Source organism: Phalacrocorax carbo, chromosome 30 (assembly GCF_963921805.1).
Source record: "Phalacrocorax carbo chromosome 30, bPhaCar2.1, whole genome shotgun sequence".
In the NCBI taxonomy this organism is placed as follows: domain Eukaryota; kingdom Metazoa; phylum Chordata; class Aves; order Suliformes; family Phalacrocoracidae; genus Phalacrocorax; species Phalacrocorax carbo.
Window position 1 is genome coordinate 1,175,037 of NC_087542.1, and position 23,769 is coordinate 1,198,805.

Consider the following 23,769-nt stretch of genomic DNA (forward strand, 5'->3'; position numbering starts at 1 on the left):
AGGCGGTGGCAGGGCGGGGGGGGGTCAGGCCACCCCGTGGGGGGTGGGGGGGCAGTTTTGTCACCCCCCCAGCCCACCTGCACCCCCTGCCCGGGTGCTTTAACACTGGTGGCTCAGCCCGGCCGGGCCGGTGGTTTCACATTCAGCTGGTTCCTTTAAGGCTAATACTGAGCAAGGCTGTTTGGGGGGGGGGGGTGGTATTTTGGGGAGCCCCCCCCCCCCATAACACTGGCAGTGGGTTTGTTTTGGGGGGATAAAAAGGGGGGGGGTTCTTTGTTGCACACACACGCACACAAAGCTCGAGTAATAAATAAAGCTCAGCGCTCCCGTACCGGCAGCACCCCCACCCCCTCCTTGGCATCGGGGTGGGGGGGACTAGAAAATGGGGGGGGGGTCCCCACTGCCACCCAGGCTGGGCGTGGGTGGCAGGAGGGAACCCCGTCGCTCTCTTTGGGGTGCGCACATGGAAGGGAAAGGGGGTTTGGGGGAGTGGGGGGGGGGCAGCCCCCCACCAGCCTGAGCGATGGAGGTCATGGACCCTTGTCAATATTTCCTAATACTGGGTTTGTTTGGGGTTTTTTTGGGGGGGGTGAGGGGGAAGGAGAAGGGGGCAAAGAGGCACTTGGGGGCGAAGAGGCACTTGAGGGCAAAATTTGGCCGTATAAAATAAAAAAAAATAGCCGAGCAAGAGGCGCTGAGCCCCGCATCGCTCCTCTGCCCCCCCCCCCCCCCAAAAAAAAACCACTTGGGGTGGGGAGGGGGGGCAGAAACCAGAGGCAGGGCTGTTTTGGGGGTGTCCCCCACCCCCTCCCCTCACCGAAGGCGGCGTGACCCGCGCCGTCGGGGGCCGCTCCTGCTCGTCGGGGGGCCGCTCCTGCTCGGCGCTGTGCAAATCGAAGGCATCTAGAGGCAAGTGCTGCTTGCTTTTTTGGTCGCTCTCGCACCGGCGGCGGCACCGGCGGCGCTACCGGCGGCGGCAGCCGGTCTCACAGGCAGACGTTGATCTGCTTGGCGAGTTCCCGCTCGAGGTCGAGGATGAGCGCGTCGAAGTCCTTGAGGTTTAGGCGAGGGCCGAAGGGCGCCTCGGCCTCCTCGCCCAGGTCGAAATCGGTCACGAAGAGGGTCCGCCGGCGCGGGGACCGGCGCGCCGACACCCCGGTTTCACCGTCGCCGGCTGCCGCCTCGGCGTCGCCGGCAGCGCCGGGTACCAGCAGGAATCGGTGGTCGCAGACGCTCCAGTCGCCGGCGTAGCGGTTGCTGGGGGGGCTCTCCGGTCCTCGGGGGCGGTGACGGGCCACCACCGCGCTCTCCAGCAGGTCCAGTCGCAGCGGAGGCCCCCGTTGGTGCTGCGGGCAACTGGGCTGCGCCCCCTCCCGAAGTTGGGGGGCCAGGGATGAGCGGGGGGCTGCAGAGAGAGCAGTTAAGGGGTGGGGGGTGTCACCAGGAGGTTTGTTGGTGCTGGGGGTGGAGTGGAAAAATGCGGAGCCCATGGAGCCTTTGTTGGGAATGGAGGGGGGGGGCCCATTACTGGAGATGGTGGCACATGCCAGCAAGGAATAGGGGGACCCCCACAAGAGTTGGATTTTGGGGGGCAAGGGACCAGCTCCTGGAAAAATGGGGCGATGGGGGGGGTTCCAGACCTTTTGCTGGAGCTTGGGGGGGGGCCATGGTCCAGCTACCAGGTATGGGGTGGGGGTGGGGGCTCCACAGCAGTGATGTGGGGGTCACAGACCCCTGGAGAAGCTGTTGGGGACGGTGACTCACGGGGAAGCCATGGCGGGGAGGCGGGGGGATCACTCATCCCCTCTGGGCTGAGGGGGGGGGTCCCAAAAGCAGCCACATGGGTGTCACAGACCCCTGGAGCAGCCTTTGGGGAGTGACTCATGGGGAAGCCATGGTGGGGAGGGTCACAGATCCCCTCTGGGCTGGAGGGTGGCCCCCAAGAGCAGCCACATGGGGGTTACGGACCCCTGGAGAAGCTGCTGAAGATGGTGGCCCATGGGGAAGCCATGGGTGGGGTCACTCATCCCCTCTGGGCTGGGGGGGGGGGCCCCCTATGAGCAGCCACATGGGGGGTCACAGACCCCTGGAGCAGCCTTTGGGGACAGTAACCCATAGGGAAGCCATGGGGGGACGGGGGGGGTGTCACAGATCCCCTCTGGGCTTGTGGGGGGCCCCCCACGAGCAGCCACATGGGGGTCACAGACCCCTGGAGCAGCCTTTGGGGACAGTAACCCATAGGGAAGCCATGGGGGGACGGGGGGGGGTGTCACAGATCCCCTCTGGGCTTGTGGGGGGCCCCCCACGAGCAGCCACATGGGGGTCACAGACCCCTGGAGCAGCCTTTGGGGACTGACTCATGGGGAAGCCATGGTGGGGAGGGTCACAGATCCCCTCTGGGCTGGGGGGGGGGGCCCTATGAGCAGCCACATGGGGGTCACAGACCCCTGGAGCAACCTTTGGGGACAGTAACCCATAGGGAAGCCATGGGGGGACGGGGGGGGGGGTGTCACAGATCCCCTCTGGGCTTGTGGGGGGCCCCCCACGAGCAGCCACATGGGGGTCACAGACCCCTGGAGCAGCCTTTGGGGACTGACTCATGGGGAAGCCATGGTGGGGAGGGTCACAGATCCCCTCTGGGCTGGGGGGGGCCCCCAAGAGCAGCCACATGGGGGTCATGGACCCCTGGAGAAGCTGCTGAAGATGGTGGCCCATGGGGAAGCCATGGGTGGGGTCACAGATCCCCTCTGGGCTGGGGGGGGGGCCCCCAAGAGCAGCCACATGGGGGTCACGGACCCCTGGAGCAGCCTTTGGGGAGTGACTCATGGGGAAGCCATGGTGGGGAGGGTCACAGATCCCCTCTGGGCTGGGGGGGGGGCCCCCAAGAGCAGCCACATGGGGGTCATGGACCCCTGGAGCAATCTTTGGGGACTGACTCATGGGGAAGCCATGGTGGGGAGGGTCACAGATGGGGCCACATGGGGGTTACGGACCCCTGGAGAACCTGCTGGGGATGGTGGTGCATGGAGGGGTGGGGGTCACAGACCTCCCCCACCCCCCAGATCAGCTGCCACTGATGGTGGCCCAGGTGGTGGCCGTGCAAAGAGCCCCCCCCATCAAGTAGAGGGGGTGCTGGTGTCCCCCCTCAACCCCACTCACCCGGCCAGGCCTGGAGCAGGTAATGCAGCACCTCGATGTGCCTCTTGAAGTCAACGGCGCTGGCGATGTCCTCGCAGTGGGCGTAGCCGCGGGTGCCGGTGCCACGCCAGGGTTCCTGGTTCTGCGTGAGCAGGACGGGTCCGAAGCAGACGGCGATGTTCTGCGAGTTCATGCGGTTGAACTCGTGGAAAGAGGCCACCAGGCTGAGGTGGTCCAGGAGCCGCGTCAGCGTGGCCTGGGGGGACGAGGTGACCTCAAGTGGGGACGTCCTGTTGTCCCACAACCCCCCCGCCCCCCCCAAAACAGAGCCGAGGGGAATCGCCCCAGGGGATTTGGCTGCGGACGGTCCCTGATGTCACCGGGGCCGAGTTACACAGGGAATGCGGAGGTGGAAATAAATTATTATATATTGGGGGGGAGTAAAGACCCCCCCAAAAAAATACTTGTGGGGGGGTCCTGAGGAGGGAGGTGACACTGAAGACGTGCCACAGGACCGTCCGCAGTGGTGAATCGGGATGGAGGGGAACCCCGGGGCTGAGTGGCACCGGGACCCCCCCCAAATCCCTCGCCAGGTACCCCCTTTTTGGTGCTGGGCACCCACCTTCTCGACATCGGGCAGGCAGTCGAGCAGGGTGACGGCGTCCCGCTCTCCCGGGGGGGTCCGGGGGGGTCGCTTGGCCATGGCCTCCAGTACGACGTGGTAGAGCGTGGGAGTGATGAGCGGCGTGGGCAGCTCCCGCAGGTAATCCTTGAGGATCCCTGTGGGCGAGAGGAGGTTGGGGGGGACATGCCATGGGGGGCACCCCCCTGGGAGCCACGGGAGCACCCCGCCAGGACGAGCACCCACCCGTGATGACGTTGATGTCGGGGTAGAGCTGCTCCGAGAGCGTCACGGCCGCGCTGTCCCTCTCAAAGGCATCGCGAAGCTCCTTCTTGACGGCGGCCGAGCCGCAGAGCCGGTACAACCCCACCACCTGCAAACGAGGCCATCGTCACTGCGGTTTGAGAGGGGGTTCATCCACCGCCACCCCCCTGTAGCCGTCACCGTCCATCCCCGCTCACCTTCAGCCCTCGTTTCTCTATCTCGGTCACGCATTTCTGGATGAGCAGGGGCACTTTGGTGGCCGCCTTCTCCCTCTCCACCAGCTGGCCCAGCTCCACGCCGAAGACGCGGGGTTCCCGCTCACTGGGACCGTCCCATTGCTCCACCAAGGTGAATTTGGAGTAGAGGATGCCGCGAGGTTGCAGCCGCACCGCCAGCTGCTGGGCCCGGCAACCTGCGGAGCCGAGCCGGTACCGTCAATGGGGCACCGAGCCGCCGAACCCCCAAAACCCACCCCACTGCCCGGCCGTACCTCTGAAGATGTGGGGCAGGACCACGGTGCCGTGGCAGCAGAGGCGGTTGCGGCAAGAGGTGGGATCCCACGAGAAAACGATCACCTTAAGGTGCCGGGCACCCTCTAGCTCCAGGTTGAAGGTGTGGTTGAGGCCGAGGAACGCCGTCTTGCAGGGCAGCAAAGCCGTGCGAGCCCGGTTGGCCGCGTCCACCTGCAACACGCAGAAAACCTCCCGGGCTTCGGCCCGCGGCGGCTTCAGGTCCCGCACGCCATGGAGGTGAACGCTCACCAGCCCGGAGATGTGCTGCCCGCACCGCGGCGGCGTCTCCCCGCAGCTGTAGGGGCGGAAAGCGCCCACATCCAGCCCGTTTCCCCCATCCTCCGGTTCGGCACGCGCTCCGGCTTTAGCCGGCAGCTCCGGGGAGTCGCCGTCGCTCAAGTAGCCGCCTTTGCCGGCTGCTTTGGCTCGCGGCAGCCCCGGCCGTGAAGCCACGCTGCTGTCTAGGTGGTAGCGGCTGATGACGTTGCTGGATTCCTTGCGGGTTTCGGGGGGCGAGGTGCCGCCCTCTTGGCCCCGGGGCCGGGGGCTGCGTAGGCTCAGCTTCCTCCGTAGCTCCGGCAGCTTCTTCATCTTCATGGAGAGGCGACGAACGGTACCTGGAGACTTCACCTTGTTGAGCGAACGGCCCTTCTTGGGGCTGGCGGGGGGAGAGGGGGTGGTCGGCCCCGTCCCCGAGCTCACACAGGGGATCGGCATCTTCCCTGCAAGGTGGGAAAAGGGGGTTTACTGGGAAGCCTGGGTGGGAGGGGGCTGCTCACTGGAAAGTGCTGTGGGGAGAGGGGAGGCTCCTGTGGGATGGGGAGCGGGTGGTGGGGTCTGGGGGACATTCTTCTGTGGGATGGGGTGGGGATGCGGACTACAGGGGCTGGGGGACAATGTCCTGTGGGACAGGCACAGGGTGGGGACTGTGGGGTCTGGGGGACACTCCCCTGGGGTGGGGACAGGGGCTGTGGGGTCCTGGGGACACTCTCCTCAGGGATGCGGGCTGCTGGGTCTGGGGGGCACTCCCCTGGGGTGGGGACAGGGGCTGTGGGGTCCTGGGGACACTCTCCTCAGGGATGCGGGCTGCTGGGTCTGGGGGGCACTCCCCTGGGGTGGGGACAGGGGCTGTGGGGTCTGGGGGACACTGTCCTGGGGGATGGGGGCTGCAGGGTTGGGGACACTCCCCTGGGTTGGGAACAGGGGCTGTGGGGTCCTGGGGACACTCTCCTCAGGGATGGGGGCTGCTGGGTCTGGGGGACACTCCCCTGGGGTGGGGACAGGGGCTGTGGGGTCTGGGGGACACTCTCCTCAGGGATGGGGACTGCAGGGTCTGGGGGACACTCCCCTGAGGTGGGGACAGGGGCTGTGGGGTCCTGGGGACCCTCTCCTGGGGTGTGGGGAAGGGATGGGGACTGTGGGGTCCAGGAGACATCCTTGGGGACAGGGGCTGTAAGGTTCGAAGGACACTGTCCAGGGGTACTGGGAAGGGACAGGAACCACTGGCCTGAGGACAGGGAAGGGATGAGGACCACGGGATCGGGGTGATGCCGTCCTAGGGGAGAGGGACCACGGGGTCTGGGGGACACTGGGGCCAGGGACCACTGGGTCTGGGGACCACAGGGTCCAGGGGACACAGGGACCAGGAAACCTCACGGGGACAGAGAAAGGACGAGGACCATGGGGTGCTGTGGATGGAGACAGGACCGTGGGGTCCAGGGGACACTCTCCTGGAGGGGTGACAGGAGGACAAGGGCTGTGGGGGACCGGGGGCCACCACTGTCCCACCTCTCCCTGACCCGCAGCCGCCTGCCACCCCTCACCGCAAGCCTGGGTCCTGCTGGCTCCCGGCTCCTCTCCTCGGCCAGCCGCGGGCACTGCTGGGGCCACGCCACTGCGGGGGCCGGAGCTCTCCGCCGTCCCCAGACCGCCCCGGGAGGGGTCTTCCCTACCCGTCTTCGGGGGTGACTCCCCACCACGGCCCCTCTCGGCGTCACGGCTTCCTCCGCTCCACGGCTTCCAGGAGCTGCCAGGCCGGGGGTCCTCGTCTTCGGGGATGGGGTTGTACCAGATCTCGCCCTCGCTGCTGGCACCGCCGGCGTCCGCCTCGGCTCCGCTGCCCGGCTCGTCCAGCCCTGGTCCCTTCGCCGACGACAGCACCCAGTGCCGGCTGCTCCGCTCCAAGCTCTGCAGGTAGGCGCCGTGCCCGGGGCTCCTACCGGGACCACCCAGCTCCCCAGAGCCATTCACCGCCTCGGCTTCCTCCGCTGGCTCCACATCTTCCTCGCTGGGCTGCTCGATGCCAGGCCGGGGGTTGCTGGGGGCAGGGTCCGGCTCGCTGGTGTCCGCCGGATCCGAGGAGGGTTTGGGGGGCAGCGGCCGCCTCTCATCGCGGCCACCGCAGGAGAAACGGGCCCAGTTCTGCTTACGCGATGCCGCCGGCACCGCCTCCACCGGTGCTGCCTCGGGGTCCACCGGAGAGTCGGGGCTCGGCGGGGGATGCTCTGCAGGAGGAAGGAAAAGAGGCTGAGCGCGGGGGTCCCCAAAACACCAGCGGGGGAGCCCACCGGGACATGGGTCTCTAGTCGTCCCCCCACCACCCTGAGCATCTTGCCAGGCCACCCAGCGTCCTCACCCTGAATCCGCTGCCGTCCCGGGTGGGACCCCCCTTCCCGGTGGGGCGGCGGGCAGCTGCGCGCAGCCCCTTGCCAAGCGGGATTTCCGGTTGTTTACTGCGGGCCGGACCCACGGCCGCGCTCCCACCGCCCTGGCATGGGCAAAAGGGGGGACCCCCGGCAGGGAAATGGGGGGCACGGCCAGACCCCTCTGCACCCCGACAGGGACAGGGATGCACCCCGGTGGGGATAGGGGTGGCTCTGTCTGTGTCTCCCGGCTCTGTGCCGCAAAGCCCCCCCCCCCACACCCCCTGGCTCACACACACCAGGGGGTCCCCCCAATAGTGCCACCCAATTCCCTGCAGCCCCCCAGGTTCATTTGTGCCCACCCACCCCGCCCCGGGTTGTCTGCATCCTTCCAACTTGTGCACCCCGATCTCCCCTGCACCCATCTGCCTTGTGCACCCCGATCTCCCCTGCACCCATCTGCCTTGTGCACCCCAAATTCCCCTGCCTTGTGCACCCCGATCTCCCCTGCACCCATCTGCCTTGTGCACCCCAAATTCCCCTGCCTTGTGCACCCCGATCTCCCCTGCACCCATCTGCCTTGTGCACCCCAAATTCCCCTGCCTTGTGCACCCCGATCTCCCCTGCACCCATCTGCCTTGTGCACCCCAAATTCCCCTGCCTTGTGCACCCCGATCTCCCCTGCACCCATCTGCCTTGTGCACCCCAAATTCCCCTGCCTTGTGCACCCCGATCTCCCCTGCACCCATCTGCCTTGTACACCCCAAATTCCCCTGCCTTGTGCACCCCGATCTCCCCTGCACCCACAGCAGGGTGCCACCCCCCCGTGGCACCCCACAGACCCCCAGGATCCCCCCGGCCCCATGACGCCATGGCCATGATTTAGCGTGGGGCTTCCCCAGCTCCGCGGGAGCTTGACACCCCCAGAGATGGGGGGTGGGCGCAGGAGGGACCCGGGGTGGGGGGGACACCCCAATTCCTGTAGGGCACAGAGGGAGCTGGGGTGATGGGGGCCCCTTCCTTGGGGGGCAGGAGGAGAAATGGGGACATGGCAGGGTGCCTTACTGGGGGAACAGGACCCTGGGGTGATGGGGGACCCGTCCTCGGGGGGGGTGTCCTTCCCCCCCTTCCTTGGGGGGGCAGGAGGGGCCCTGGGGTGATGGGGGTGGTCCCTTCCTTGGGGGGGGCAGAACCCCACGACGATGGGGGTCCCTTCCATGGAGAGGGGAGTAGGAGGGACCCTGGGTGATGGGGGGGCTGAACACCCATCCTTGGGGGGCTGAGCGCCAGGGTGATGGGGGTCCCCTCCATGGTGGGGGGGGATTAGGAGGGACCCTGGGTTATGGGGGGGGTGGACACCCATCCTTGGGGGGGCAGAACCCCAGGGTGATGGGGGTCCCTTCCTTGGGGAGGAGTTAGGATGGACCCTGGGGTGATGAGGAGGTCCCTTCCTGAGAGGGGGAGGAGGGTGCCTTCTTGGGGCGTCCCTTCGGGGATGGGTGTCCTTCCCGGGGGGGGGGGTGGTTCCATTCCTTGGGGGGTCACTTCCTGGTGGGGATCCCTTCCTCCGGGAGGGGGGGGGGTTGTCCATACCCCGGGGGGAGTCTCCTCCTCGGGGGATCTCCCTTCCTTGAGGGGGGGTCCCTTCCTCGGGTGGGGTCCCTTCCTCGGGTGGGGAGTCCCCTCCTCGGGGGATCTCCCTTCCTCGGGGGGTCCCTTCCTCGAGTGGGGTGCCTTCCTCGGGGGGTTTCCCTTCCTTGGGGGGGTCCCTTCCTCGGAGGGGGGGTCCCTTCCTTGGGGGGTGCCTTCCTCGGAGGGGGGTCCCTTCCTCGGGTGGGGTCCCTTCCTCGGGGGGGGTCCCTTCCTCGGGGGATCTCCCTTCCTCGGGGGGTCCCTTCCTTGGGGGGGGTCCCTTCCTCGGGGGATCTCCCTTCCTTGGGGGGTCCCTTCCTCGAGTGGGGTGCCTTCCTCGGGGGGTGTCCCTTCCTTGGGGGGGTCCCTTCCTTGGGGGGTCCCTTCCTCGGAGGGGGGTCCCTTCCTTGGGGGGGGGTCCCTTCCTGGCGGGGGTGTCCGTACCTCTGTCCTTGCCGTCCGACTTCTTCCCGCGCGGGCGGTCGCGGCCCCTCAGGCGGGAGAAGGTCCTCCGCAGCAGCGGCTCCGCCATCGCCCGCCCCGCTCCCCTCACCGGGCCCTCCTCGCACCGCTGGGGGCCTCCCCCCCGGCCCTGCCCGGCTCCCTCGGCCCGGCCCGGCCCGTGTGTGTGTCCGTCCGTCCGTCCGTCCCCCCCCGGCCCGGCCCGGCCCGGCCCGGCCCGCTCCCCTCGGCCCGGCCCGGCCCCTCAGCGCGGCGGGGCCTGGAGCGGCGGCGCCGCCATCCCGCGGCGCGAATTCCTGGGATGCCGCCGGCAGCGCTGCCGGGAGCTGTAGTCCGGAACCACGGGGACCCCCACCCTAATGCCACCCAGACCCCCCCCCCCCACCCGCCCTGGACCGGCGACACCCCCGCCGCCCCCCCGCTCCCGGATCCCCCCCGCCCCGGGTCCGCGGCCACAGGGTGAGGGGGTGTGGGGAGCCCTGGGTGGGGGGTGTTTGGGGGTCTGGGGGGTTTTCAAGGGGGGTCTGGGCGATGTGTGGGAGGGGTCTGGGGGTGTTTAAGGGGATCTGCAGGGTGTACAAGGGAGTCTGGGGATGTTCAAGGGTGTCTGGGCGATGTGTGGGAGGGGTCGGGGTTATTTGGGGGTCTGGGGCGGTGTTTAAGGGCATCTGGGGCTGTTTGGGGCTGTTTGGGGGTGTTTAAGCAGGTTTGAATGGTGTTTAAGGGGGTCTGGGAGATGTTTGGGAGGGGTCTGGAGGTATTTGGGCGTCGGGGGGGTGTTTAAGGGCGTGTTCAAGGGGGTCTGGGTGATGTTTGGGGGGGTCTAGGTGGTATTTAAGGTGGTCTGGGGGTATTTTGGGGTGTCTGGGGGGTTTTAAGGGGGCCTGGAGGGTGTTTAAGGGGGTCTGGGGTGTGTCCCAGGGGGTCTGGGGGATGTTTGGGGTGGGTCTAGAGGGTATTTGGGGCTCTGGAGGAGGATTTAGGGGGGTCGGGGGGGTATTCAGTGGAGCCCTGGGAGATACTTGCAGGTCTAGAGGGGGATTTAGGGATGTCAGGGGGTATTTGGGTGTCTTGAGGGGTAATTGGGGGAGCCCTGGGTGTTATTTGGAGGTCTAGGAGGTATTTGGGGGTGTCTGGGAGGTATCTGGGGGAGACCTGGCATATTTGTGGGTCTGGGAATTATTTAAGGAGGTCTGGAGGGTATTTGGGGGGGGATGGGGGGTTCTTTGGGGGTCAGGTAGGTATTAAAGGAGGTGGGGGGTATTTGGGGTAGCTGTGAGGGGTATTTGGGGGGGTCTGGGGGGATATTTTGGGGGGTCTAGGGGGTAATTGAAGGGATCATGGGGGGTTATAGGGGGTCCAAGATACCCCCTTCCCATCCTCCATGTAGCATCACCCTCCACTGGGGGACCCCCAAACCCAGAGCCAGGAGCCATCCCGCACCCATCCACCCCAGGTCATCGGGGGTCTCCCACCCCATGCAGCCCCCCGCCGCCGTCACTGGAGCAAGGCTTCACTCTGCACACATGTTTATGGCTCTGCAGAGACTCCCCGCTCCACCCCGTACCCCAAATTTCCCCCGGAGATCCATCCATGGACCGCAAACGGATGCGCTGAAGGTTGGGGCTGCATCCCGGAGCGCTGCAGGTTGGATGTGGCAAGGGGAGGGGGGAGCTGGGAGGAGACCCCTGAGGGGGTGGCGGGTGCTGGGGGGTGGGGGGCTCTTGGGGTGTCCTTTGCACGCTCAGGCGAGTCCCTCGCACACCCAGGGGAGCTGACTGGTGCAGGGGAAGTCGTACCACTCGCCGTCCTCCCTCACCGCCGCGCAGTTCTCCTGGTGTCCGCCGTTGGGCTCATTCCTGTGCCACGAGCTGCGACAAAGAGGAGGGTGGGGATCACCCCGGCTTAGGGGTGACCCCCCCGTATCCCAAAGCCCCCCCGTTTCCTTGTCCCCGTACCTGCTTTCCCGCGGCAGGATAGTCCCGTTTGCTCGCTTCCAGGTGCCCTCCTCCTCCTCATCCCTGATGCCGAGCCAGGAGGAGCTTTGCAGCATGGTCTGGATGAAATTCTGAGGGGGGGGAAAGGCAGCGTCGCCCCAAGGCAGAGCCCCCCACGACCCCTTGCCCGCTCTCGGGGACAGCAGGCCCTGGTGGCAGGTAGGACCTGATGCCACATCCCCCCCTCAATCCCCCCCTTCCTGGGTCCGTGCCCCCTCACCTTCTCCTTGGGGCCGTCCACCTCCAGGAGCTGCGTGCCCAGGACCGAGCAGAAGCGCTGGGCGTCCTCCCAGGAGCTCGGTGTCTTGGAGTAGAAATAGCAGGAGTTCCTAAAATAGGTCCAGCCTTTGAAGCAAGGGGGACAGCCTAGGGGGACACACAGAAAAGAGGGGGGTCACCACCCAGCTGGGGCTGTGAGACCCCATAAGCTGGGGACGATCCTGGTCGGAGACGCGACTCTGGCTGTGGGAGCTGCCGAGCATCCTTGCTGGCTTAGCGTTACGGCTGGGATAGGGTTAGAGCGCAGCTGGGGTTTGGCTTAAATCCTATAGGTTTAGGATTAGGACTGGCTTGGGGTCCCATTGGCGTTTAGATTGGGTCAGGATTAGGTTAAATCTTATATATTTAGGGTTATAACTGGGTTAGGGTCTCATTGGGGTTTGGATTTAGCTTGGCTCCTACATGTTCAGGGTTACAACTGGGTTGGGGTTAGGACCGTGCTGAAGTTTGGGGCTAAATTAGGTTTAGCTTAAGTCCTAGATGTGTAGGGCTATGGCTGTGTTAGGATTAGGGCCCCACTGGGATTAGGGCCCCACTGGGATTAGGGCTAGTTTAGGATTAATTTAGGTCCTTTATATTTAGAGTTAGGGCTAGGTTAGGATTACTGGGGTTTGGGCTAGTTTAGGGTTAGGTAAGGTCACATATATTTAGCGTTTGAGCTAGGTTAAGACCCCACTGAGTTTTGATCTCATTTAGGATTAGGTTAAACTGAATATATTTAGGATTAAGTCTGTGCCAGGGTTAGGACCCCGTTAAGATTTGGGCTCGGTTAGGATTAGGTTAAGTCACCTAATTCACCCGAAAGGTAGGGTTAGATCAGGTTTAGGGCCCTGTTGCGATTTAAGCTTAGCTTAAGCTGTATCCATGCCAGGTTAGGGCTGAACTTCAGGCAGCGAAGGGTTAGTCAAAGCCCTAAACGTTTGGGATAAAGGTGCTGGGACTGACAGGAGCGGGAACAGATATCATCCTTGCTCCCGTAGACGACCCAGCGGCTCCACTCGCGGTCCCCGGTGTAGAGCATCACCGTACGCTGATGGTTGTTGCCATAATTGAAATAGAGATTGTAGCCGGCGAGCGCCAACAGCCCCCCGTCGTGGCACTCCCAGCGTTGCAGCGCGCTGTCGTTCCGGCACGGCTCCAGCCTCACGAGGGCCAGGTTTTGCCCGCGGGTTGCCGTAACGCAGTGCTGGCTCCCCCAGCCCTGTAGCCGCCCCCCGTGTAACCACCGGAACCGTTGTGCCGCCGCGTCGGGCTGGCACGCTGTCGCCGTCAGCTGTCGCCCGCTGGCCTCCACGCATTTGCGGTGGTCTTCGTTGTACAGCAGGAAGGACCGGGAGGCTGCGAGGAAGTCCCCGGTGAACCAGGGAGAGGCACACGGGGATCGGGGACACGCGAGGATTGGGGACGCGTCCGTGGGTGTCGCTGCGGAAAGGGAAGGGACGGGGACACGCGGCGCGGGCACGCACCCATGTTCGGCAGCTCCTTCGCCGTCTCTGCCTCCAGCGCTGCCGTCAGGGCTGCAGCTGTGGGGGGGGGAATGTGGGGACACACACACGCATCACCCCGTCACCGCAGGGCACACGGTGTCCCGGAGCTGTTGCCGTGGCAGGGGTGGTGTTGAGGGGTGCTGAGCACTCAGCTCGCCCGTGAAGATCCCCCCCGCCCCCAACACCCTCGATAACCCTAACTCTGCCCCCCACAGCAGCCCCGGCAGCATGTCCCCAGGTGGAAGGGGGCTCCCCCGAGCCCTGCGGAGCCCCGCTACTCACTGTGCCGCAAGCCGATGGTGAGGAAGAGCACGTTCATCAGCACTGAGACCCCCAGGGCCGCGGCGCCCACCAGCACCAGCTTCTCCCTGGAGCAGCACCCTGATGCTGGGGAGGGTGGGTGAGTGACGACCGGCTCCCGGTTTGGGCAGAGCCGGGTGGCACCGGCGTTAATCGCAGCGTGGTTTTGTCCTGCCGGCGATGCTCTTGCCCTCGCCCGTGCCGTACCTGGGGGGTCCGACACGTGCTTCTCGCTCGGCACGGCGATGGCGGGGTCTAGGGGCTCGTAGACGTTCTCCTCTGTGGGGCATAGGTTGCCGTGGGCCGGGGAGGGGTCAGCGATGACAGCACTTGTGGGGGATTCCCCCCCACACTGCCACCATAATGCCTGGGGACTCCCAGCATGAGGGTGGGCCATTCCCCTCAGTGCCCCTTCCCTGGGGACCCCCACACTGGGCATCGGGGGTGGGGGATCCCACCCCAGGTGTCTCTGACCTCCCCAGGGATCACCCTTGGGCACCGAGGATGGAAATGGGGGTCCCCTTCGGTACCACCATCTGCCCTGGGGACGCCCTCCTTGGATACTGGGGATGGGAGAGACCCCCCCCCGGGTGTCACCAACTGCCCCAGGGACCCCCTTGGACACGAGGCACAGAGATGGGGATCCCTCTCAGTGCCACTGCCCACCCTGGGAACACCCCTCAGGGGCCAGGGATGGAGATGGAGGGTCCCCTTGGGTGCCACCACCCTCCCTGGGGACCCCACTTGGGCTCTGGGGACTGGGGATCCCCTTCTAGGAGCCACCACTTGCCCCAGGGACCCCTGTTGGGCACTGGGGATGGAGATGGGGATCCCTCCCTGGTGCCACTGCCCACCCTGGGGGGATAGGGAACCCCTTTGGGTGCCACCACCCACCCTGGGGACCCCACTCGGGCACTGGGGACAGGGACAGGGGATTCCCCCAGCGCTGTGACACCCCAAAATTGACATGGGGTGTGCCTTAGGGACAGCGGGCCTTCTGGGCTAGCACCCACCCCACCCAGCACCCCAGGGTGCCTCCTACCTTCCCCGCCGCTGGGTCCCGGCACCCACGTTTGCCCCTGCCCGGCTTCGCTGGACTTGACGTTGCCGTACATTGTCCCCACGGTGCCGAAGAGCTGTCCCCAGTGTCCTCAGCGGGTGTCCCCACTGATAAAGCCTGCGGGAAGTGGGGGTGGGGGGGTGCCGGATGCACCCTTGCCCCGGGGACGGGCCTCGAAGGGGCCCCCGAGCACCCAGCGACTCCCTCCCTGCACCCCAAGGCTTGCCTGGAGGTGGCACCACCAGTGACAGTCCCTAACGGGTGCTGGCAAAGACCCCAGTGTCCCTGGGGTCTGGGTGCAGGAAGGCCTGGGGGGGGGGCCCAAGGGTGCTGCCTGGTTGGGGGTGGGGTGTGTTGGGTGGCATGTGGGGGACTTGGGGAGAGCAAGGGCTGGGCGTCCCCATGCCCAGGCTGCACCCATGGCAATGTTGGGGTGTCGGGGTGTCCCCATGGTAGTGCCCGGGGTGTCCCCATGCCCAGGCTGCACCCATGGCAATGTTTGGGGTGTCCCCACGCTCAGGGTGTCCCCACGCCCGGGGTGCACCCATGGCAATGTTTGGGTGTCCCCATGCCCAGGGTGTTCCCACACTCAGGGTGTCCCCATGCCCAGGCTGCACCCATGGCAATGTTTGGGGTGTCCCCACGCTCAGGGTGTCCCCACGCCCGGGGTGCACCCATGGCAATGTTTGGGGTGTCCCCATGGTTGGGGTGTTCCCACACTCAGGGTGTCCCCATGCCCAGGCTGCACCCATGGCAATGTTTGGGGTGTCCCCACGCTCAGGGTGTACCCACATCCAGGGTGTCCCCATGCCCAGGCTGCACCCATGGCAATGTTTGGGGTGTCCCCATGGTTGGGGTGTCCCCATGCCCGGGGTGTCCCCATGCCCAGGGTGTCCCCACGCTCAGGGTGTCCCCATGCCCAGGCTGCACCCATGGCAATGTTTGGGGTGTCCCCATGCCCAGGGTGTCCCCACATCCAGGGTGTCCCCATGCCCAGGTTGCACCCATGGCAATGTTTGGGGTGTCCCCATGGTTGGGGTGTCCCCATGCCCAGGGTGTCCCCACGCGCAGGGTGTCCCCACGCCCAGGCTGCACCCATGGCAATGTTTGGGGTGTCCCCACATCCAGGGTGTCCCCTTGCCCAGGCTGCACCCATGGCAATGTTTGGGGTGTCCCCATGCCCAGGGTGTAGCCACATCCAGGGTGTCCCCATGCCCAGGCTGCACCCATGGCAATGTTTGGGGTCTCCCCATGGTTGGGGTGTCCCCATGCCCGGGGTGTCCCCATGCCCAGGGTGTCCCCACGCTCAGGGTGTCCCCATGCCCAGGCTGCACCCATGGCAATGTTCGGGGTGTCCCCATGCCCAGGGTGTCCCCGTGCTCGGGGTGTCCCCACGCCCAGCACTTCCCCGGCGTCAGCCCACCCCAGGGCGCACCTGCACCCGTCCCAGCGCCCACGGGTGAGCCGGGTGCCCCCGAGGCGGGCGCCTGTCCCCACGCCGCTCCGGCCGCACAGGAATAGCCGGGTGTTATCAGCACCCGCCAGCCCCGGCCACGGCTCCCGGCCACCCGCGGCGCCCGCCTTATCACACCCAGTGGGAGCCGGCACCCGATGCCGGGGGGCGGCCGTGGGGCTGTGGCGGAGCCGGGTGTGCCGTCGTGGTGACGGGTGTCCCGTGGGAGGGCCGGGTCGCCTGTGGTGGTACCGGCTGTGCCGTGGCTCCGGCCAGTGTCCCATGGCTGTACTGGGAGTCCCATGGTTGTGCCAGCTGTCCCCTGGCTGTACTGGGTGTCCCATGGCTGTACTGGGAGTCCCATGGCTGTACCAGGAGTCCCATGGCTGTACTGGGTGTCCCATGGTAGTTCCGGGTGTCCCATGTCACTGCCAAATGTCCCATGGTGGTGCCGGGTGTCCTGTCACGGTGACAGTTGTGCCGTGGTGGTGCTGGGTGTCCCGCGGTGGTGCTGGCTGTCCCGTCACGGTGACAGTTGTGCCGTGGCGGTGCCGGGTGTCCTGTGGTGGTGCCGGGTGTCCTGTCACGGTGACAGTTGTGCCGTGGCGGTGCCAGGTGTCCCGCGGTGGTGCTGGGTGTCCCGTCACGGTGACAGTTGTGCCATGGTGGTGCCAGGTGTCCCACGGTGGTGCTGGCTGTCCCGTCACGGTGACAGTTGTGCCGCGGTGGTGCCGGGTGTCCAGTGGCGGTGCTGGCTGTCCCATCATGGTGACAGTTGTGCTGTGGTAGTGCTGGGTATGCCGCAGTGATGCTGGCTGTCCCATCACGGTGACAGCTGTGCCATGGCCATGCTGGGTGTCCCGTCACGGTGACAGTTGTGCCGTGGTGGTGCCGGGTGTCCCATGGCGGTGCCGGCTGTCCCGTCAGGATGACAGCTGTGCCGTGGCCGTGCCGGGTGTCCCGTCACGGTGACAGCTGAGCCGTGGTGGTGCCGGGTGTCCCGCGGTGACACCGGCTGTCCCATCACGGTGACAGCTGTGCCGTGGCCGTGCCGGGTGTTCCCACGGGTGTCCGTCCCCCCACCCCAGTCCCCGTCCTCTCACACACACCCCCCCACCCGTCCCGTCCCCATTCGTGTCCCCAGAGCCGCCTCCCCCGTCCCCGCAGGGGTCCCCACGCGTGTCCCCGCCCCCCCCCGTGGGGTCGCCGCGGTGCAGCGCGTCCCGCGGCCGCCAGGTGGCGCCGCCACGACCGGAGCGGAGCCGCCGAGGGGGCGGGGCCGAGCGCAGCCCCGCCGGGACCGGGGGGACACCGGGGCGGGGGTCGGTACCGGGGCGGGGGTCGGTACGGGGGGGCGTCGGTACGGGGGGACACCGGGGCGGGGGTCGGTACCGGGGCGGGGGTCGGTACGGGGGGACACCGGGGCGGGGGTCGGTACCGGGGCGGGGGTCGGTACCGGGGCGGGGGTCGGTACGGTGGGACACCGGGGCGGGGGTCGGTACCGGGGCGGGGGTCGGTACGGGGGGACGTCGGTACGGGGGCACACCGGGGCGGGGGTCGGTACCGGGGCGGGGGTCGGTACGGGGGGGCGTCGGTACGGGGGGACACCGGGGCGGGGGTCGGTACCGGGGCGGGGGTCGGTACGGGGGGGCGTCGGTACGGGGGGACACCGGGGCGGGGGTCGGTACCGGGGCGGGGGTCGGTACGGGGGGACACCGGGGCGGGGGTCGGTACCGGGGCGGCGTCGGTACCGGGGCGGTGGTCGGTACGGGGGGACACCGGGGCGGGGGTCGGTACCGGGGCGGGGGTCGGTACGGGGGGACACCGGGGCGGGGGTCGGTACCGGGGCGGGGGTCGGTACCGGGGGGGGGCGTCGGTACGGGGTCGGTACCGGGGGGGGGGCGTCGGTACGGGGGGACACCGGGGCGGGGGTCGGTACCGGGGGGGCGTCGGTACGGGGGGACACCGGGGCGGGGGTCGGTACCGGGGGGGCGTCGGTACGGGGGGACACCGGGGCGGGGGTCGGTACCGGGGGGGCGTCGGTACCGGGGGGACACCGGGGCGGGGGTCGGTACCGGGGGGGCGTCGGTACGGGGGGACACCGGGGCGGGGGTCGGTACCGGGGGGGGGGCGTCGGTACGGGGGGACACCGGGGCGGGGGTCGGTACCGGGGGGGGGGGCGTCGGTACGGGGGGGGCGTCGGTACGGGGGCACACTGGGGCGGGGGTCGGTACCGGGGGGGGGGCGTCGGTACGGGGGGACACCGGGGTGGGGGTCGGTACTGGGGGGGGCGTCGGTACGGGGGGACACCGGGGCGGGGGTCGGTACCGGGGTGGGGGGCGTTGGTACGGGGGGACACCGGGGCGGGGGTCAGTACCGGGGGGGGGGGGCGTCGGTACGGGGGGACACCGGGGCGGGGATCGAAGGGTCACCTGGGTCAGGTGTCGGTACTGGAGAAGCAGGGACTGGGGGATACTGGCACGGGGGAGCCGGTACTGGGGTGGAGCTGGTGGGGGGGGGACGATGTACTGGGGAGTGGGGGGAGCTGGTGCGGGAGGACCCCGTACCGGGGAGCGGGGAGGGGGGCAGGAAACACCGGGGAGGAGTGGGCTGTACCGGGCTGCGGGGCCCAGTTACCGGCAGGGGGATGGGTATACTGGGCTGGTACTGGGGAGACAGAAGAGCAGTACTGGGGGACCAGACCGGGACTGGGAAAGGCACCGAGGACTGGGACCCATCAGGACCGGGGCACTGGGCTGCCCCGGGGGATCTGTCCCCATCACCGGTGATACCGGTGACCCCGGTGCCAGCTGGGCTCAGCACCCGTCACCGGTGTCCCGCTGTCCCTGGGGTGTCCCCGGTACCTGGTGGGGGGGACACCGCCACCCCAGGGTGAGCCCCTTGGGTGCTGCCGGCTCACCCCCGCCCCGTGCTGCAGGCAGGAGCCAGGAGGGCACCGGCAGCACCGAAACCGCACCGGGGCACCAGGACAGGAGCCAGGAGGGCACCAGCAGCACCGAAACCGCACCGGGGCGCCGGGACGGGAGCCAGGAGGGCACCGGCAGCACTGAAACCGCACCGGGACACCGGGACGGGAGCCAGGAGGGCACCGGCAGCACCGAAACCGCACCGGGGCGCCGGGACGGGAGCCAGGAGGGCACCGGCAGCACCGAAACCGCACTGGGGCACCAGGACGGGAGCCAGGAGGGCATCGGCAGCACCGAAACCGCACCGGGACACTGGGACGGGAGCCAGGAGGGCACCAGCAGCACCGAAACCGCACCGGGGCACCAGGACGGGAGCCAGGAGGGCACCGGCAGCACTGAAACCGCACCGGGGCACCAGGACAGGAGCCAGGAGGGCACCAGCAGCACCGAAACCGCACCGGGACACCGGGACGGGAGCCAGGAGGGCACCGGCAGCACCGAAACCGCACCGGGACACCGGGACGGGAGCCAGGAGGGCACCGGCAGTACCGAAACCGCACCGGGGCACCGGGACGGGAGCCAGGAGGGCACCGGCAGCACCGAAACCGCACCGGGGCACCAGGACACGAGCCAGGAGGGCACCGGCAGCACCGAAACCGCACCGGGACACCGGGACGGGAGCCAGGAGGGCACCGGCAGCACCGAAACCGCACCGGGACACCGGGACGGGAGCCAGGAGGGCACCGGCAGTACCGAAACCGCACTGGGGCACCAGGACGGGAGCCAGGAGGGCATCGGCAGCACCGAAACCGCACCGGGACACCGGGACGGGAGCCAGGAGGGCATCGGCAGCACCGAAACCGCACCGGGACACCGGGACGGGAGCCAGGAGGGCACCAGCAGCACCGAAACCGCACCGGGACACCAGGACGGGATGGACACTGGCAGCACCGAAACCGCACTGGGGTGCCAGGACAGGAGCCAGGAGGGCACCAGCAGCACCGAAACCGCACCGGGACACCAGGACGGGATGGACACCGGCAGCACCGAAACCGCACCGGGACACCGGGACAGGCTGGACACCATCAGCACTGATTTGTGGCCCCAAGGCCAGGCCGGGGCAGCCGCTGGCAGCGCCGAATCGACGCCAGCGTGTCAGGACGGCGGTGACACCGGCACCGCTAATTTGATGCCACCGTGCCAACACTTGCCAGACGCCACCGGTGCCAGACTGACACCAGGCAGCCAGGACAGGGCAGGCTCCGGCAGCGCCAAAACAACGCTGCGGCGCTGGGACGGGGCTGATGCCGGCAGTGCCAACTCGGGGCCACGATGCCAGGATGAAGAGGAAGCCGACAGCGCCAAACCGATGCCGGCGCGCCACGACCGGGCAGACACCGGCAGCTCCAAACCAATTCTGGGGTGCCGCAACGAGGCAGCCACCACCAGCACCAGTTTGGGGGCAGGATGCCAGGACACGGCGGCCGCCAGCAGCGCCGGATCGGCCCCGCAGCACCGGCACGAGGAGGACGGTGAGGCCAGCGTCGAGGCCGTGGCGGCGGGGGCCCGTCCCTTTCGGTGCGGGGCGTGCGGGAAGCGGTTCGGGGCGAGCGCCGCGCTGACGCGGCACCAGGCGCTGCACGGAGCCGAGCGCCCGTTCTCCTGCGCCGAGTGCGGCCGCGGCTTCTGCGACCGGGCAGCGCTGGCCACGCACCGGCGAGGGCACACGGGCGAGCGCCCCTTCGCTTGCGCCCAGTGCGGCAAAGCCTTCGCCGGCAGCGCGGGGTTGCTGGTGCACCAACGGGCGCACACGGGCGAGCGCCCCTTTGCCTGCGGCGAGTGCGGGCAGCGCTTCCGGCAGAGCGCCCACCTCGCCCAACACCGCCAGGGCACCCACGGCGCGGCGCGCCCGCATCCGTGCCCGCAATGCGGCAAAGCCTTCGCCCTCCGCTCCACGCTGGCCCGGCACGCTCAGACCCACACCGGCGAGCGGCCCCACGCCTGCGGCGACTGCGGGCGCCGCTTCCGCCAGCGGGCTCACCTGGCCCGGCACCGCCTGGCACACACCGGCGAGCGCCCGTTCCCCTGCGGCGAATGCGGCAAAGCCTTCGCCCTCAGCGCCACGCTGCTGCGGCACCAGCTGGTGCACACCGGCGAGCGCCCGCACCGCTGCCCCGACTGCCCCCGCGCCTACACCCAAAGCGCCTACTTGGCCCGGCACCGCCGCAGCGCCCACGCCGGCCAGCGGCCCCACGCCTGCCCCGAGTGCCCGCGGGCTTTCGCCGACCGCGCCAACCTCCTGCGGCACCGCCGGGGCCACGCCGGCGCCCGGCCCCACGCCTGCGGGCGGTGCGGGCAGCGCTTCGCCCAGCGAGCCAGCCTGGTGGAGCACGGCTGGCGGCACACGGGCGAGCGTCCCCACCGGTGTCCCCAGTGTCACCGCGGCTTCCGGCATCGCTCGGCGTTGCTGCGGCACCGGCGGGCGCACGCCGGCGAGCGCCCCTTCCCCTGCGCCCGCTGCGGCCGCCGCTACAGCCGCAGTTCCAACCTCCTCCTGCACCAGAGGGTCCACGCACCCGACTAGCACCCGTGGGTGCCGCTGCGGGGTGTCGGGGTGCCAGAAACACGGCGCCATGGCTTTTGCTGCGCCGGGCGGGCGGGCGCTAGTGTCACGCCGGAGCCGGGTGCGTCGCCCCCGTGACAGCCCCCCAGCCGTTATCGGCACAGGAGGAGCACTGCCGGGTTAATTTTAAAGCATAATAAGTTTAAAAAGAAAATAGCTGGGTTTGTTTTAAATAATAATAATAATTAAAAAAAAAAAAAAACAAAGAAAAGAAAAATGAAAATATACAGCAGTCACTTCCCCTCCTCCCCAGCGGGACACGGCCGGGCCTTGGAGGGGGGATTTGGGCCAGTGCAACAGTGCAGGAGTGGGGAAAAATGGGGGTCCCTGGAGCCCCCCCACCTCCCCCCGGCTTGGGGGTGGCGATGGGGACAAGGTGGGATGAGTGGAAAAGTGCCGTGGGGGCCGAGCCCCACCCGGGGAAGCGGCCACATAAAGGTGGGGGGGGGGTTTGGTGGGGGGACACCCCCGGGTACGGAGGTAGTGCCGGCTCTTGGGCTCCTTCGGTAGCATTTGGGGGTCAGGGGTGGGGTGTGGAGGGGTCCCGCGCTGGGCTCGGGCGGTGCCGCAGGCTCTTCTCCTCCTCCTGGGGAGAGATGGGACACGTTGGGGACACTGGGACAGGGACACGGTGCAGCACCCACGGGCTCCAGGCTGTCCCCGAGCCCGCAGGGAGCTGGGGGACACGTGGGGGTCACTGGGACGGGGACACGGTGCAGCACCCACGGGCTCCAGGCTGTCCCCGAGCCCACAGGGATCTGGGGGACACGTGGGGATCACTGGGAGGGGGACACGGTGCAGCACCCACGGGCTCCAGGCTGTCCCCGAGCCCGCAGGGAGCTGGGGGACACGTGGGGGTCACTGGGAGGGGGACACGGTGCAGCACCCACGGGCTCCAGGCTGTCCCCGAGCCCACAGGGATCTGGGGGACACGTGGGGGTCACTGGGAGGGGGACACGGTGCAGCACCCATGGGCTCCAGGCTGTCCCCGAGCCCGCAGGGAGCTGGGGGTCACTGGGAGGGGGACACGGTGCAGCACCCACAGGCTCCAGCCCAGTTTGGAGGGTGTCCATGGCCACATACCCCCGTGCACAGGGTCAGGGCACCCTTAGAGCCCCCACACCCAGGGGCACCCCATTTTGGAGGGTCTCCGTGGCCCTGTGCATAGCAGCAGGGCACCCTCAGGGGCTCCCAAAGCCAGGGGCTCCTCGTTTGGGGGGGGTCTCCGTGGCGGGGGGGCACTCACAGCATCCAAGGTGCTGGCGCTGGCCCACTCGGAAGGGGCGAACGCATCCTCCTCGCCCTGCGCTGGCTCCAGCCCCTCGTCCTCGTACTCGGTGAGGTAGTCGGACTCCTCTGGGGGAGCAAGATGGGGGGCAGGCTCAGGCCCTGGACCCAGATCCGGCCCCGCACCCCAGGACCCCCCCCCCCCAGCTCACCGTCCGCGTATCCGTCGGACAAGTATGGCTTGGCGGGCTCGATGCGGGACACGATCTCCGCCAGGTCGGTGAAGCCGGCGCTGGGGCATGTGAGCACCTACGGGAGGAAATAGGGGGGCCCCCCGAGCAGCCCCCCGCCATGGGTGAGGGGGGTGAGGATGGAGGGGGGCAGGAGGAGGGGTGTGAGATGGGTAAGGACAGAAGGGGACACAGAGAGGGGGACAAAAGGAGACCAGGGTGACAGGAGATGGACCAGGGGGACAGGAGATGGACCAAGGAGGGGACAAGGATGGGGGGCGGGGGGGATGGGACACAGAAGGATTAGCCAAGCTGGGGACACGAGGATGCTGGGGGAGACAGGAGATGGACCAAGGGGACAAAAAGATGATGGGGAGGGGGACAGGAGATGCCTCAGGAAGAGGTCAGGAGGATGCCAGTGAGGGACAGGAGATGGACCAAGGGAACACGAGGATAGATCAAGGAGGGGACACGAGGATGCTGGGGGAGACAGGAGATGACCAAAAGGCACACAAGGATGGACCGAAGAGGGGACAGAGGATGGACCAAGGAAAGGACAGGAGGATGGACCAGGGTAGTGGGGAAAGGAGACGGACCAAGGGGACAAAAGGATGATGGGGAGAGGGACAGAACATGGACCAAGAAGAGGACAGGGTGATGCCAGTGAGGGACAGGAGATGGACCAAGGGGACACGAGGATGGACCAAGCCACATGAGGACAGACCAAGAAGGGGACAGGAGGATGGACCAGGGTAGTGGGGAAAGGAGACGGACCAAGGGGACAAGAGGCTGGGCCGAGGAGGGGACACGGGGATGGTGGGGGAAACGAGATGGACCAAACCACGTGAGGATGGACCAAGAAGGGGACAGGAGGATGGACCAAGGGGACAGGGGGATGAAGCAGGCTGGAGGGC

General features: G+C 67.9%; 3 protein-coding genes across 15 annotated transcripts in view; 1 reads left to right on the forward strand and 2 right to left on the reverse strand.

Moving 5' to 3' along the window:
• On the reverse strand, positions 1-9,626 carry SYDE1 (synapse defective Rho GTPase homolog 1). Its single transcript, XM_064437168.1, has 8 exons — positions 9,255-9,626; positions 6,360-7,040; positions 4,515-5,258; positions 4,222-4,436; positions 4,007-4,133; positions 3,761-3,918; positions 3,160-3,394; positions 1-1,405 (listed from the first exon to the last, which is right to left on the reverse strand). Exons 1-8 carry the CDS (start codon positions 9,340-9,342, stop codon positions 987-989), a joined length of 2,667 nt encoding a protein of 888 aa, XP_064293238.1. The 5' UTR covers positions 9,343-9,626; the 3' UTR covers positions 1-986.
• Positions 9,261-21,596, forward strand: LOC135310120 (zinc finger protein with KRAB and SCAN domains 7-like). 6 transcript variants are annotated; one of them, XM_064437165.1, is made up of 5 exons: positions 9,261-9,731; positions 10,817-10,919; positions 11,042-11,428; positions 13,251-13,431; positions 18,787-21,594. In XM_064437165.1, the coding sequence occupies exons 4-5, from the start codon at positions 13,332-13,334 to the stop codon at positions 21,357-21,359; spliced, it is 2,673 nt and encodes an 890-aa protein (XP_064293235.1). In that variant the 5' UTR covers positions 9,261-9,731; positions 10,817-10,919; positions 11,042-11,428; positions 13,251-13,331; the 3' UTR covers positions 21,360-21,594. The 6 variants fall into 6 exon arrangements, with proteins under 6 accessions (XP_064293235.1, XP_064293236.1, XP_064293234.1 ...); XM_064437166.1 differs by lacking the exon at positions 9,261-9,731 and adding an exon at positions 10,632-10,728; XM_064437164.1 differs by lacking the exon at positions 9,261-9,731 and having other exon boundaries at positions 10,632-10,919.
• PNPLA6 (patatin like phospholipase domain containing 6) overlaps positions 21,553-23,769 on the reverse strand; it is a 24,751-nt gene continuing 22,534 nt past the window's right edge. For 7 of the 8 annotated variants that reach the window (XM_064437155.1, XM_064437154.1, XM_064437153.1 and 4 more), the window contains 3 exons: positions 22,838-22,934; positions 22,645-22,754; positions 21,553-21,984 (listed from right to left, as the gene is read on the reverse strand). In XM_064437155.1, the coding sequence (XP_064293225.1) occupies positions 21,919-21,984; positions 22,645-22,754; positions 22,838-22,934 (273 nt within the window). In that variant the 3' untranslated portion in view covers positions 21,553-21,918. The remainder of the gene's footprint in view (positions 21,985-22,644; positions 22,755-22,837; positions 22,935-23,769) is intronic. The other variant, XM_064437152.1, reaches the window with a different exon arrangement.